The sequence below is a fragment of the Sitophilus oryzae genome, unplaced genomic scaffold, assembly GCF_002938485.1.
Source record: "Sitophilus oryzae breed Bouriz unplaced genomic scaffold, Soryzae_2.0 scaffold_1507_pilon_pilon, whole genome shotgun sequence".
In the NCBI taxonomy this organism is placed as follows: domain Eukaryota; kingdom Metazoa; phylum Arthropoda; class Insecta; order Coleoptera; family Curculionidae; genus Sitophilus; species Sitophilus oryzae.
In genome coordinates, this window is record NW_022146178.1 from 904,495 (window position 1) to 920,752 (window position 16,258).

Genomic DNA, 16,258 nt, shown 5'->3' on the forward strand with positions numbered 1-16,258 from the left:
TAAGAGTTGTACTAAATATCTATAAAAACAACTATGATAAAATACAAGACATGTAAAGTTTAAGAGAATGTGTGAAATGTAGTATTACTTTAATTAATTTGATATATTTTATGTGATGTTAAATCGAAGATGCTGCAACCCGTAGATTCTAGAATCTATGTTTGGTTATTCATCTGTTAAAATAGTGCAATAATAATATCTATAAAAGTAATACCATTACAAGACGTAATGCAATGAAACCTAAGATCTAAATTATATTTTAAATATTAAATCGACATGAATGTTCTTAATAATCTAACCACTAAACATAGTCTGTACGATATTACTTAAGAGATGTACGTTATTGTTTAAGACTGAAAATGTTTTAGATGTTAAATGTAAAACTAGAACTTAAATCTACACTTAGCTGTTCTTTATGTAATCCTGCTTCAAACAGTAACAGCGTGAGGTGGTCTCGCATCTCTGTACTTGGCCATCCAATACAACAAAAGGAGCCAGAATGAGGACACCATGAATTGGAACAGCCGTAACTTATAGATGGGAACGAAGCAGCATGGGGCTCAAGCTACATCCACGCTGGGGCACTTTATATGCACGAAAAATCATTCCTACTGGGAACACTCGTTCACAGGACATCCGTACATAGGATAATGGTACAAGGGAACACTACCCGTACCTGGGATACTACTAGGACCTTGGATAATGCCCGTACCTTGTAAATAGTCCGTACCTTGGACCCTAAAAATATGAAACTTTTGTTTAAAACCAAACAAGGTCTAATAAACAAAACAAAACTACCTCGAATTACTTCCGAGGGCTTAATAATAAACAAAGAAACTGTCCTTTCTTCCATGTAACATTCTGGAGGACAAAAGAAAAGAAAAGGGACGCCAACGTGCCAGCAAAATACAAATACAAGTTGGGACATCCAAAACTCTACCTCTACCTACCCTAAACTCTACCTCTACTATAATAATATCGAATCTATAAAAGATAATAACTCATCTTTACCTGTAGCTTCGAAATGGCAGCTGATTCAGATTTTGCAGCAAGATTTAAATTGCCATTTCTAAAAGCAGGATTTGCAACCGTAGCCAAAAACAAAGTGAGGTTAAAACGCAGAGAGGCGCCTTGACATATGACAAGGATCTTGACAGCGCGCGCCTCCACAGAACAGTGAAACGACAGCAGGGTTGGCGACTAGGGAACGTAAAAATTACGCCAAGCGTGCCTAATAACTATTCGGCCTGAACGAGAGGGAATCCGGTGATGATAGGCCAGACATCATATATTATATATAAAAAAGACATGTAACGAACTAAAAACGTTACAAAGCAGAGATTTTGGTATGCGGTTTTCTTGCTTCTGCACACGTGACAGCCCATCTTAAGCGGGACTTTGTAACCATGACTTCAATACTCTCGCAGTTAGCTCTTTCAAGGACCGATACGTTTGAGATATGATGGAACCATTTTATTCGTAAGAGTTGTCTTTGTAACATGTCTCTGTTGCAACTTGTTTAATGCGTTCATGTGTCGGCTGTACGGCACCCAGGTTTCGCTTCCATATAACATTGTGGGAATTATTATAGCTCGGTACACTGCAAGTTTTATTTTTGTGCTCAAGTTATGATTGTAGAAAACTCTGTTTTTTAATTTTCAGAATGCTCTTGAGGCGCCACTAATCATGTGCTGAATTTCAGAGTCGATATTGGCCTTTTCCGAATCAAACTCCCGAGGTAATTGAATTCCGCTACATATTCCAATAGTTCTTCTCCGATTTTTATAGCATTGTTGTGATCTTCCGGGAAGTGCATATGATTTTAGTTTTATCGATGTTCAGCTTAAGTCCCAAAGCCTCGTATGCCCATGTATATGTGTTCAAAATTTCTTGTAATTGCTGTAACGTATTTGCTACTAGAGCATATCAAGTGTAAAATGATAACAGAAGAAGATATTTTTAAGAAGTATATTTCAAAACAAGGGTACAAGTATCACTTTCTTAAAAATAATAGATTTCTCTTCGAATCTTAAGCTGGCAAGGGTAATTCCGCCAACGACCGGACATATTACATGTCGGGCGATTCAAAATCTTCTAAAGCTAAATGAAACTTTTAGAGCTTCTTCCGTTCTTTATTCTTTCGTTTTCTGATATAAAACAGTAATCTCGAAAAATATAAAGCATTATATTGACGCTCGAGCCAGAAGTTAATTTTAGCTCTAGATATAAAGTTTAAGAATTCTATTTAGATTTAAAATAAATTTTTAAAAGTCTCCTTTTTAGTAAGATTTCTTCCTTCTCTAGTATACTTCTGAAGCCAAAAATAAATTCGTCGACAAACTACATAAGAAATATATCAAAAATGTTATTTTAGAGATAGCTCGACTGATTTATTCGACATTTATTGGCTTTCACGTTGTTCACTCGATATCGTAACGCATCGAAATCCACATCAATTCATTTAAGTGTCCGCAGCAGTAACATGTTAAGATTCAATTGATTGCTGGGCATTGGCGTATCACCCGTCTTCTATTAAAGAAATCTAGATACTAAAATCTACCGTTGGAATTTTTACTTATGACACTGCAAGTACTGTTTAAAAAATCTGTGAAAGTGAAAAAGTGAAAGCTTGTGGCAACACTGGGTAACGATCTGTGACATACGCAGCTAAGAAAATCTCTATAATAAACTTGAAACTGTACCAACCTTGATTTCATGCATATTTTCATCGATAGGTTTGTAGCTTCTGGTCTAGGTAAAGCATTTAGCCCATTTGCCAGCTCAGAATTAGAATTTAGAGTTAGTAACTCGCAGTTTCATTGGAGGACACGTCATATTTATTTCAAACCAATAATCTACTAGAATATTCGTATAATTTAATAAAATTACTGTAAATCACTACAAATAATGAATTGTTTGTAATTGAGCTGTAATTTCTGTATTGTTAATCCGGTAAATGATGGAGATAAACAATTGTGATTGATTAAAATTTCATTTTAAGATGAAACTTTTGTTAACACTGAGAATTTGAATAATGAATTAAATAATGACAAGACAAGTGACATCTGTCTAAAAAAGACAGCGACTTTGAGACAATTTCGTTATGTCAAAGTTAAAGTGACAATTTTGATTATGCAAAAGAAATACTGGTTGCCTAACGATTAACATTAATTTAAAAATAAATCCCCAACATGAATAATGAATAAAACATTTAAACAAAAACAGACTACAGATTAGCGATGGGAACTATCGAATGAATTAGACTATCGAATGGTTACTGAATGAATGATTTCAACAATCGAATGGTTTTATTCGAATAAAATCATTCATTCATTTGTATACTAAAGCATATGTGACAACCTCGCCGTGCGACTAAATGGTTATCGTTGAGCCACGACTATCGAATGCTTTTGATAAATGAAAAATGAAATTTAGTATTCGTTTGATTTTTGTGTGTCAGTGCATTATTAGTTCTTCCAAATTTTTATAACTTCACCTTATAAATACTGTGCTATTTTTGCGTTTATTAAAAATATTTAAAAATAATAAATAGTAGTTTTTTTAATTGACGATTGCGTGCGTGTGCAGGTGTAAAATTTTTCCGAAAATTTGTGTGATTTTCCGTAGCCCAATCTTTCAATTATTTAATTTTATATGATATATGGTCTATTTTTTAATGGGAAATTTTGAGAAGTAGCAATTTTTAAGAGAGATGAGATGAACTTACAATTAATTTTAAAAATACATATTTGTATTTTGGATGTTATAATAATATGACTTAGTTGAACTTAATAATCATATTTAAGTAATGTGGTTAAGTAAATGGGGGGTTATCGAACTCAAACTATGGGGTGAGATAATTAAATTGAAAGTTTTACACGTGCCAATTTAAAAAAAAAGATAACGATGTTTGTATTTTGTTTATGCCAATTCTCTTATATTTTTAAAGTAAATGCCAGTAAAAGTAAATATTATTTTTAAATAATAATATAAAGTACCTAATATAAATAGTTTTGATTTCTAATTTTTTATTAATATTTTCCTTCCATTACACTGCATGCTTAGAAAATTAATAAATGTTTATATTTCATGATTTTAAAATTTGTTGTTAATATAACAAATTAGTTCTGTAATTAGTATTATTTAATAAACCAACGTTGCCACACAAAAAATTTAGAGACTATATTATATTTAAATAGGATCTAATATAAATAATTTTGACATCTAATTTGTTGTTTATATTTTGCTACTACTTAAAAAAATGTTTATATTAAATTATTTTAAATTTTGTTGTTAATAGGTATAAAAAATTATTACTGTTATTATTATTTATTAAACCAGTCTTTGCTTAAAAACATTAAAAATAATTTTCCTACATCCAAAATAGCAAGTATTATTGAAGTGTAACAACAGAATATTAATAATAAAAATGCAAAATATATAGACATACTATCCCTAACTAACTAAAGCCAAACAATAATATTCTTTGCTAATATCAACTAATACCAATATATGGCAACAGCGCCCTTCATAATGTATTTTCTGTGTAAATACGAACACCTCAATAAAAAAAATAATGTGTCCTTATCTTTATCTGACTCCGCAAAAAATGAAAGATGCCGGCTTCTTTCATAGCATTGCCACCGACCGCTGCCGGGTTTCTCGGAAAGAAACCTATGCCGAGCGACAACTAAAATCCAGTTAATATTTTATTATAATCGATCCTGACGAATAAATGAATTTTATAAATGAATGAATTTTATAAATGAATGGTTTTTGCTGCCGAATTACTAGAATACAATATTTCAAGGCAGATGACGCATTCATTCGATAATTTTTATTCGAATAGTTTTCAACGAATGTTTTTTTGCTAACTATCGAATTAGTCGAATGAATTGCAACTATCGAATGTTTCGATAGTATTCATTCGATAGTTCCCACTACTACTACAGACTACATAAAACAAATTGTTGGTTAGTAGCATTTAGTAGTAGTCAGGGATATAGATGCAGTAGTATTTTGGTTTAATGCACACAGCTATCCAGCCGGACAATAGAATTATTGGTTTTTAATAAAAATAAAAATAAAACATTATAAAATTCTAAAACTAGAATAGTATACGGTTTTATATTAACTCTATTTTTTTGAATTTTATACAAAGCATTCATAAAAAATCCTTCAAATCTTTCAATTTAATAGCTGTTAGTAAGAAGTTTTACACTTAAGTGCACAAACAATTTTTTTTCTATGTTTAAACAAAAATTATTACATTCTTTGCTATTGGTCATATATTTTCTTTAGCTCTTATTGATTATTGATAATATGTTAATTATTAAACACAAAAATTCAACTTTCTATATATTTTACATAAATTGCTATTTCTTGATTAAAGTAGTCTTTACCTAATTCATTAGTACATCAAAATAACTCACGAAATCTCAAGTACCTACTTTCAAACTCAAAACTAAATTTTCTGTTTTTGTTTAAATAAACCGCCTATGACCTTTCGCTTGATTTTACGTTAAGTGAACTTGAAATGTTATCTAAACTAACGAATACGGAACAAGTTGCAATGTGGAATAATATTTGCTAGAATATTTTTTGTACATTGAATGTATTTTTGGCATTTATATAAAGCAAAAATAGAAACTTAGAGTTATTTATAGCTACCGTGTATTTAGAGGATTGTTAAACTGTATGTTAGACACAAGATTATATTTACGGAGTGTAGTTTATTTTGCAAAGGCTTTAAAGAGGTGCGAAAAATATGTTTTTAACTGCAAAACATTAATAATAATAATTTTTTTTTTAACCTCACAAAACTATTAATTTTTGCGACGTGATTGACAATACAAAAAAATAATTTTAACGCCTAGGCATAAAAGTATCACTGCTGTTTCTATTTTCAGGGATTTCTATTTTCCCCGTTTATTTATTAATATTTTTATATTATTTGGAACGTTTAAAATTGTTTAAAAAATTTGATAGTTTTATTCTAATATGGAAACACTATTTTATTATTGTATGGAACAGTACGAAAGTTTTAACTAGTTTAACTCTTTATCGAGAAAATATTGATTCCCCTATGAATTGAGCCAAATAAATTATATCCTATATCCCGACCACTATTTTAAGCTTTCAAACTGTGAAAACCGCATCATAATCCGTTCATTAGTTTTTCAGTGATGCTCTGACATACAAACAGCCAAACAAAACAAACAAAACTTTTTTAATCATTGACTATTTATCTGTCGACCATGAAATTTGTCCCAACTACAAACTTTTGGACCTCTATTACTTATGACAATATATATTGACGATCATATTTGATAATGATAATGTAATAATTTTTTGGTTTTAGATTAAATCGACTGGGCGTTTAATTGACATTTTGGGGCGATAACCAATGATTGAATCAGAGAGGGTGTGCCTAAAATAGCTTTAATGTAGGTCCGCCACTAATTCTATTTCCTTCATATTAATTACGGTTCTAAAAATAGATTCGAGATTGTCATTTCAAGTTAAAAGTTTTAGAATTTACGCGATTACAACGAAAAAGAAAGAGGATTAATTTAGCTATTAGTTGGATCGAGATCCTTTAAAACTAAGCGAGAGAAAAAATAAACTACTACTAAAAAATAGCATTAGAAAAGACAAAACTATCAAAAAAGGGAGGTTGCATTAACTTGCATCCTGTGACGTAATTTTTAATGTCATCAAGCGGTATTTAAAGCAATAAGGCCATTTTTTAATAAATAATATTTTAAAAATGTTTGTATTCTTTTTTTGGCGACTTTTTGTATAGCAAAATCATTAATATTTGAGCTTACAAACAAATCTATCACTGTGTAATCGAGTTTCGAAAATTCTAGCAGAAATATAGATGAACTGACAACTCCATGCAACACAATATGCTTGAAAAACTGATTTTACCTGTTACCATTCTAATTTTACAAATAAAACTTTTCAATTTTATCTAGAAAATGTATTTATTTTTAGACTGAACTGGATATATGACGTTTTAAATCATTAATTGACAGTTCTTGAAATGCATAGTTTTCGAAAATTTCCATTTTTTTGTTAAAATATGTATTTTAGTTTAAGTACAGATATCTACATTTTTGATGACGAATTAAAGTTTTAATAAAATTAAATTTCAATTAAAATAGACGAGCCTTTATACAGTAATCTTCTTAAATAACCTAATGAAGTTAACAATGCAAAACTAGGACAGCACAGTGAGAGAAAATGTAAATGCTCTCTGTGAATTACGTCTGTAATTTTTCTGTTAGATCAGGCAGACATATACAAGAGCTACTTGAAACAAATACGCTGGATAATAATGTACTTAGATTATTATAGAACATGTACGTCAAAGGAAATTATTGATTAACATACGCATTTGAAGAATATGTTTTATGATTTATATTAAACAGTAATCCAGAAAAAAAGTAGGTATAATTAATTGATATTATCAAAATTTATGATTACTTTGTTTTTTTTTTAACACGAGCTTATATTTATCGTACTATTTCCAGAAATGTTTTGCGAAATGTTTCACGAAATATTTCCAGAAATATTTCGTAACAATTCGGGGATAGTGCAGCGACTGTTTAATAATCATACTGAATTTAAACTAAACCCCTAAAAACGTTTTTCACGATAGTAAAATATATCTAGATAAGTCTTATGATTTCTTTTTAGATTATAATTGATAACGACAAATAATATTTTAATCCTATGATCAAAGTTTTACACGTGATATATATTGCCACAAATATTAAATATATCTACATTACACACATTTGTATATCCGATATATTTCTCTACATAATCAATTATTACTATAGATTATTTACTGTTAAAGATCTGTGATCAATTTTATTATTGATGATGATAATGATAAGGTGATGTAAGCGTTCGATATCAATATTTTTGAGTATACAAGGTGTCCCAGGCTGAGCGTGCAGTAGAAGTTTCTAGATTACTACTAATTTAAATCGGAGATTTTTTGCACATTATTGTTACACAACCAGATCTATCGATTAAAAATATTTTCAATATGGCGGCACTTCCGGAGATATCGGATCTTTTTCTAAGTTGGTTTTCAGCTTGTTGGGAAAGCAAAACCTTTATAGAAGTGCTTTAATTAGGCCAAGAACTATGACAGTTTCTTTACAGTTCTGTGTCATTTGTGGGTTTCTTATTATTTTTAAATATTTATATGAAATCATATCTACTTAGAAAATGGGATCGATTTCTGAGACACGTTTAATGGCGTAAACCTTTTTGATTTTTTTACCATTTTAAAAATTGCCCATAACTTTTTTATTTCACGGAATAATAAAATTCTGTATAAACGTTCTTAAGGCACTTTTTTATGCACAATCCAGTGGCGTAGTCAGCTTTTTTCTATGTTTGCTCTTTTTGTCAGAAATAATAAAAATATAATTTTTTAAATAGAAATCATAGTTGGCTATGCACTTAAAAAATGATGGCGTTTAACCCTTTCCAACGATATAAAGTTATGTGTATCTATTTCTAAGAATGAGATATACAGGGTCCGGCAATAGTGCGTCGGTCATCTGTAGCTCCTAGAATAAAAAACTTGAGAACTTTGTTTAAGTACAAACCTAAAGTATGCATCAGGATGTATTTCAGGAAAATATTTTAACTTCTATAGGGTGGCTCAAAAAAGTATGAGTGGACCTGGATGTTTTTTTTTAATGGAACACCCTGTATATTATTGCATTTTTGGCTTCCTTTCAGATCACTTTCATGACCCTAAGATATGAATAAATATATTTCGATAGTTTCAGAGGTATTAAAAATAAATAAAAATATATTTTTCAGCCCTTCTTAAAAAATTATTAAAAATACAAGAACTGTTCTGAAATCAAAACTATATTAGGTATTTAGTTTAGATAGTCTGTTCTTATTTTGCTATAAATATGGTAATCGTAAATCATACAGGATGTTCAATATTCTACGCCAAACTTTCTAAAATATAAAATAAATTTTTTCTTTGTTATTTTAAATGGAACACCCTGTATATTATTTTTTATTAGATGGAGAGTTAAAAATGAACATTTTTTGTATTTAGAGTATTTCAAAATTTTTAACGGTTTCGCAGATACGCGCAGTATTATTTCATATGGCGCTTTTAATGGTAAAATACGAGAGAAAAATCATTGGGTGGCTTTGATAAAAATTTACTGTGGAAAATGCCATATGAAATATAAACCCGCAAATATCTGCGAAACCGTCAAAAATTTTGAAATACTCTAAATACAAAAAATGTTCATTTTTTAATTCTCAGTCTATTGAAAAAATAATATACAGGGTGTTCCATTTAAAAAACAAAGAAAAATTATTTTATATTTTAGAAAGTTTGGCGTAGAATTTTGAACATCCTGTATAATTTACGATTTTCATATTTATAGCAAAGTAAGTACAGACCATCTAAAGTAAGTACTTAATATAGTTTTGATTTCAGAACAGTTCTTGTATTTTTAATAATTTTTTTAAGAATGGGCTGAAAAATATATATTTTTGATTTATCTTTTTAATATCTCTGAAACTATCGAAATATATTTATTCATATCTTAGGGTTATGTAAAGTGATCTGAAAGGAAGCCCAAAATGCAATAATATACAGGGTGTAATATACCATTTAAAAAAAATCATCAAGGTCCACTCACACTTTTTTGAGCCACCCTATAGAAGTTAAAATATTTTCCTAAAATACATCCTGGTACATACTTTAGGTTTGCACTTAAACAAAATGCTCAAGTTTTTTTTATTCTAAGAGCTACAGATGCCCGACGCACTATTGCCGGACCCTGTATATTAGGGGTTTTTATCTTTATTGGGGCCTTGATTTTGTGTTGACCTATTTTATTATTTAAATTAAAATTCTATATCAGTATTAGTAATTACAATTCAAATCGATACAATAAACAAAGAACAAAACTAAAAAAACGTATCTTTTGAGTGACGAATGTAGTTTTCTAAAAAAAAAGCATCAAAGATGTTCAAACAGATCTTTGCTGAATACACAATAAACATTTTTTGCGCACAGAATTGCAGAGATTTATTAGGCGAACTGGTGTAATAAGTCCAAAAGCTTGCCTAGTAGCCTTGTGCAATTCTTCTCTCGTCCCAATGGTTCTTCCCTTGTATATAAGGTCTTTTAATTTCCCCCATAAAAAAGTCGAAAGGAGTTAAATCACAGGACCTAACAGGCTAAGATATAGGGTCTCTTGTTCCAATCTAATTCTCTCTAAATTCTCGATTTAATAGTTCAGTTGTAACCCTGGCGTTTTAATTATAACTGGTAATACTAATATAGAATGTTGATTTACCTTTTCAAAAGTCTTTAATTATGCAGATAAATAATAATATAAAATATTAAATTGTGATAAAAAATAATTAGGCAACTAGTCAACACAAAATCAAGGCCCGCTTCGATACAAAGATACAAAACCTAATATTTCTCACATTCTTAGAAATAAATACACATAACTTTATATCGTTGGAAAAGGTTAAACGCCATCATTTTTTTAAGTTCATAGCCAACTATGATTTCCATTTAAAAAATTACATTTTTAATAATTTCTGACAAAAAGAGCAAGTATAGAAAAAAACTGACTACGCCACTGGATTGTGCTTAAAAAAGGACGTTTCTTAAGAACGTTTCTACGGAATTTTATTATTCCGCGAAATAAAAAAGTTATGGGCAATTTTCAAAATGGTAAAAAAATCAAAAAGACCCCGTATCTCAGTTGGCAGTCAATTAAAAGTGGCTCAGAAATCGATCCCATGACATCTATGTATGTCGGTTTTGCCCTATCTAGTCAGGAAATAGGTTTTCTCTGTTAAAACAGACCAATTTCGACCACCCTGTACATACTATTTTTTTTAATTTATAAAGTTCACTGTTGTTTCCATGTCCTTACTTAAAATTAGCATTGTCCAGTAGGCTGAAATAATTGAATGTACTAACAATATAATTTATGTTACAAAATTAGTTCAAATAGCTGAAGCAGTTTCGAAGTTTATAACAGGATAACTAGTTTAAATCTAGTTTTAATAACTAGTCCCCCCTTCAAAGGGCTGCAATATACCATCTTCGTATAAACGTTTTTTCTACTTTATGTTTACTGTCTACCCTATAAGTTTGACATGCATGTCTTCATGTATTTTTATGCTCTTCTGCAAGATTACCTAAAACAGAAAATTTTTAAGCCAAAAAATTTGTGGGATGAATTTGATTTTTTTTAAAGGGGCAAAAATCGTATTTTAGGTATAGTAAATACATAAATATGTAACATTTTCTATACAGATTCAGTAAAAACATCAGATATTAGCACTTTATTGCCTTATATAGTCGTGGATTGAGCTAATTTATTTACAAGAATTTAATAAAACTTCTTAAACTTAAACTTCTGGTAAAACAATACCGGGGTATCGCAATGGGCCCAAGGCCTCCGAGTGAGGGATCTAATATGATCCCAAACCCCAGCAACCTCTAACCTAACCTAATAAAACTTCTTTGTAAGCGTAAAAATTAAAAAAAATGAGAATATGTCAAGCCAGCAGACCCATTGACCATAGAAGAAACAAGTTTAGAATGGAAAGTGCCCATAAGGAATTATATTACAAAATATTATTATTCAAATTTATTATTATTTTCTTTTAATTTTTTAAACAAAATACAGTGTGTTGCATATAAGAAACTTTATTTTATATAAGTACAGGTATGAAATACCTATGAAACATTGGACACCGACGTTATGCCACGATCCACGATGGTTTTTGCAGTTCACAGTTCACACAGCTTTTTAAGTTTTTAATGCCACTTTTTCACAATTATCGCGGGTTTGAGTAAATAAAATTTAAATTAAACTTACAAGATAGCAATAATTACTTTGAAAATGAACCATTTAAACACTTCTCGGTATTTTTTCAATGGGAACGGTTTAAATTTTGAAAAATTTTATAATTTTTGAAGATTCTGACTTTGACAAGAGATCGGTTGTTTTTACAGTTGTTCTTAGCCACCGCTATAGCAGCGCCCTATAACGTATGCGCACCAAAACATTTATAAGTTTTGGCGGCAAGCAAAGCATTCCAGACTAAACTTGTTTCCTTTATCTATGATAAAATATTTTTCGATTTGCATATCTACAGTTTATAACGCGACGTTGTCAATAAAATTAGTTTATATCATTTTCTTCTGAAGTAAGGTTGAAGTTCTGATAATATAGCCTTAGCAATCAAAACACGTTTTTTTAATTGTGTTAGTTTTACTTTCGTGTTCTATTTTCAGTTCTCTTTTAATACGAATTTGATTGCTTTGGTTCAACCTCTCCTGTTGTGTTTTCGTCGATTTTAATGAAAAAAAAACAAGTAATTAATTATAAAAATATTTATTGCAATTTTCTCATTAAAAATAAAGTATCTATTATTTAAAATATTTATTATAATTATTATATTTTTATACGAAGGTTTTAATTGGGAGTTTCGCATTGAAATGTAGTAAAAATTTCAGAATTTCAATTAATTTTTTTTGGAGAAAAAATTTTTTTTAGTAATTCATTCAACAATTTTTTGCTTTTAAATTATCCCATAGACTATGGGATCGGATTTAAAAATCAAAAGAACTTGTATTTCGTGCAGCCCTGTCCGTCACAAAACCCCCCTGTATACTTATTATTATAATTTTACCTCAAAAAAAGAATCAAAAATGAAAAAACAAAAATGAGTGAGTCTATTCTAAGGGACATCAGGTACATATTATTGATCTAAGGTGTTTCCAGTATAAAATCCGAAACAAAGTCTCTGTTTATCTTTACGCCCGACAAAACAAAATTGAACGATGATTTCAGATTAAATAATTTTTTATTTGTTTTATCTCCAGTGAAATTTTACGACCAAACAGGTATCTCGAACAATTTAGTAAACACACCTAGAAAACGCCAAAACCCAGATTGTTAAACCTTTTACTGTGACAGTATCGGTCATGTCCGTCATCGTCCGTCATCAGTGTCTCAACACAGTGATAAAGAGAAGTGACCGTTATTTTACTATCAAACCGAAGGCGATCACGTAAAATCGCTACCCGCGAGTGCCAAAAAATACGGATACCTATTAAAATGTGTTTCGAATTATTTTAAGATGTTCGTAGTGATGATTCCCGCGAGAATTTCGTCACGGTAGTTGTGTAATTTCGCGACATACCGCGGTATTTTTACAATAATACAGACCATAGTTCCACGCGATGTGGACCGGCATAAGTAAAGTGGTGCTAAACTGTGTCGTGCTAACCGTAAACTCACCCTGTTAACGACAGTGTTTTATGTTAAGTAATAGCCCAGTAACTTTAGACCAAATTCCATGTAAGAATAAAAAATTTGGTGGTTTGAAACTTATGATACAGTTGTTTGACCAGTAAATTGAAGAAATAGCAAGTGTACATTTTAGATATTTTGTTTTTGTGAGTGCTGCGCGCGTCCTTTGCGCTCTTTGACAAAACACGTTTGTAGGTAAAAAAATTTAGAGAGTATTCAACTTATCTATATCATAAGAAGCGGAGATTCCAAGGAGAACGACACTTTGTATTGAAATGAAATTTTGTGAACATATGTAGGTCAGTTCAGAGCACTTTTTAAAATATAGAGTTCTACAGGATGTCCCCAAAAAAAGGTATCGTAAAAGTTATACAGAGTGAGACAAAATTGATATTGAACATTGGTCAAGGTATTGAACATTGGTAAGCGAGTTTCTCTTTTATTTTAAATGAAACGCCCAGTATATTATTCCGATATTTAATGGGGAATTCATGTCTCTTCAAAATACTATTATGGTTGCCTACCCCCCGCAACAAAAAATTTCCTAGATATTTTCATTTTTATGATTTTGCGTCAGTAGATTTTTATTATTTGATAAGATCTAGGTGTAATGTGTCTAACGTTACTTCAACATAGCTGCCTAATTAGTCCAACTTTTAAAACTAGTTATCATTTTTAAGTAGTAGGAACAAAGAACTTGAAGGAATTGGACCGTTGTCTCTGTTCATACTATCTTTACATTTATTAATCCTGATGCTTTCATATGCATCTAATTGCCTGTAATTTGAGACGTGTTTAATTAATTTTAAGTTATTAAGATCTATACAATGTTCTTTATCAACAATATGTTTGGCAACGCAAGATTTATCCGGTCTACCATATCTTATCTGAGCTAAACGTTCTTTAAATCTAGTTAATATTGATCTTCTAGTTTGCCCAACATATTTCTGATTACAATCTTTACAAGAAATTTCATAAATACCCGACCTTTCCAGTAGAGGTGTTTTATCCTTTGGATTACCTAATAATTGTTATAATTTATTATTAGCACTATACACAAGTTTATAACTGACATTCTTAAAAATTCCTTTTAGACTGTATGGAAAAATATTTTGACGTATCTTTCTCCGCTTGAAAAGTCGAATTTTCAGAAATCATTAACCTATACCTACGTTTTCTAATTATTTTATCAACTAGTGAAGGAGAATATCCATTACACTCAGCTACATTCCTAATGTAATCTCTTTCTATTTCATTAATCTTTCGTTGGAAAGTGGAAAACTAAGTAATCTATGGACTAAGAAATTTAAACTAGCCATTTTATGTTCAATACTATGATATCATTCATTAGGAATATATCTGCGTGTAGTGGTATTTCTTTTCTATAGATATCAAATTCCAGGCAAATTAGTATTTCTAATAACTAATACATTTCTAGATGTTTCTAGATTTTAACTGGTGAATGCACAAAAGACAGTGTTGATAAAACTCGACCAACTATTCGATTGTCGACAACATGAGGGAAACGGTTGTAACTGCTTTTCGAAGTAGAACCCCATATATGCATTTTAAAATGAAAAGATCTTTTGAAAAGAGGATCATGTTATGCAGTGAACAGGAAAGGAAGTATTTTGCGCATTTAATTTCATCTAGGTATCTAGCTAATTTTTGCCACATAATTATACGTTTATATCTAGTTTTCATTCTGTAATAATTAAAATATGTTTTAAACGGGTATATTTTTATTACCGTTGGGTATTTTACATCTTTTAATTTTTGTTAGATTAACAAAAGATATATCACACACAGCCACCTAGATTTTTTGAAATAATAAAAATCTTCTGACGCAAAATCATAAAAATTAAAATATCTAGGAAAATCTTTGTCTGAGGGGTAGGCAACCTTAATAATATTTTGACGATATTTGAATTCCCCATTGAACACTGGAATAATATACCGGGTGTTCTGTTTAAAATAAAGAAGTAACTTGCTTTTGAAAGTGACCAATGTGCCATATTAAATTTGTCTCATCCTGTATAACTTTTCGGGTCAAATTTTAATTTGGTTTAACATACAATCGATATTGGTATTAAATTTCAGGCTATACAGAGTAAATTAAAATTGAGGTAGCTGGTATTGAAATTTAAAATTTACTCTTCATTTTCATAACAAAATGTGAAATATGTCAAAATCCTTACGTTTTAGGCACATGCTTCTTTAATGAAACTCATCTTTATTTTTTTTCTAGAATTCGAAAATCAAGTAATATATAAGGTGTTTCATTACAAAAAGCATAACTTTGATGTGTAACTTTTTTGGGGACATCCTGTATAATTCTATATATTTTTATAAAATGCTATTAAATAATCTACATTTGCTCCCATAATTTTTTTTCGATATAAACTACCATTCTCCTTCGCTAACAACCCTGAAAATAAGTGCACTTATTTAAGACTCCTATACAGGGTTGTTCACCACATACGACACGGAGTATTCTAGCTAAACGATGAGATTTTTACAAATTGTAAGTTTGGGGTTCGTTGAAGGACTATTAGAGCTACAATTTAAAAATATTTTTACAAGAAACAGAGTGTCTCAAATAAATAAAAAATATCAAAGTTGTATTTTTTTAAATGGAACATCCTGTATATTATTACATTTTTAGTTTCTACGATTAAAATAATGGTAAATTTGATTAAGGTTTATTATACTTAAACCTTACCGTTTTTGAAATATTTTCAATTTTGTGAAATTGCAGTAAAAATTTTAAAGCTTCATTTCTCCAAGGGTATCAATGTTTTTAATACTAAATATTTAATGAAGTTTATTTATTGATCAGTTATCGTGCCGCAATAATAAAAATAATACTACCTTATACAGAGTGTCTAAAAATTTATTTTAAATAA

General features: G+C 29.9%; 1 protein-coding gene across 12 annotated transcripts in view; it reads left to right on the forward strand.

The window, feature by feature from the left end:
- The window catches only part of LOC115878260 (cAMP-specific 3',5'-cyclic phosphodiesterase), a 743,109-nt gene that overhangs the window by 449,338 nt on the left and 277,513 nt on the right, over nucleotides 1–16,258 (forward strand). The window contains exon 1 of one of the 12 annotated variants that reach the window (XM_030894689.1): nucleotides 13,257–13,400. The exons of 10 other annotated variants lie outside the window; for them this stretch is intronic. In XM_030894689.1, coding sequence (XP_030750549.1) covers nucleotides 13,361–13,400 — 40 coding nt within the window. In that variant the 5' untranslated portion in view covers nucleotides 13,257–13,360. Of the gene's footprint in view, nucleotides 1–13,256; nucleotides 13,401–16,258 lie in introns of those variants that run through there. One more of the 12 variants, XM_030894692.1, reaches the window with a different exon arrangement.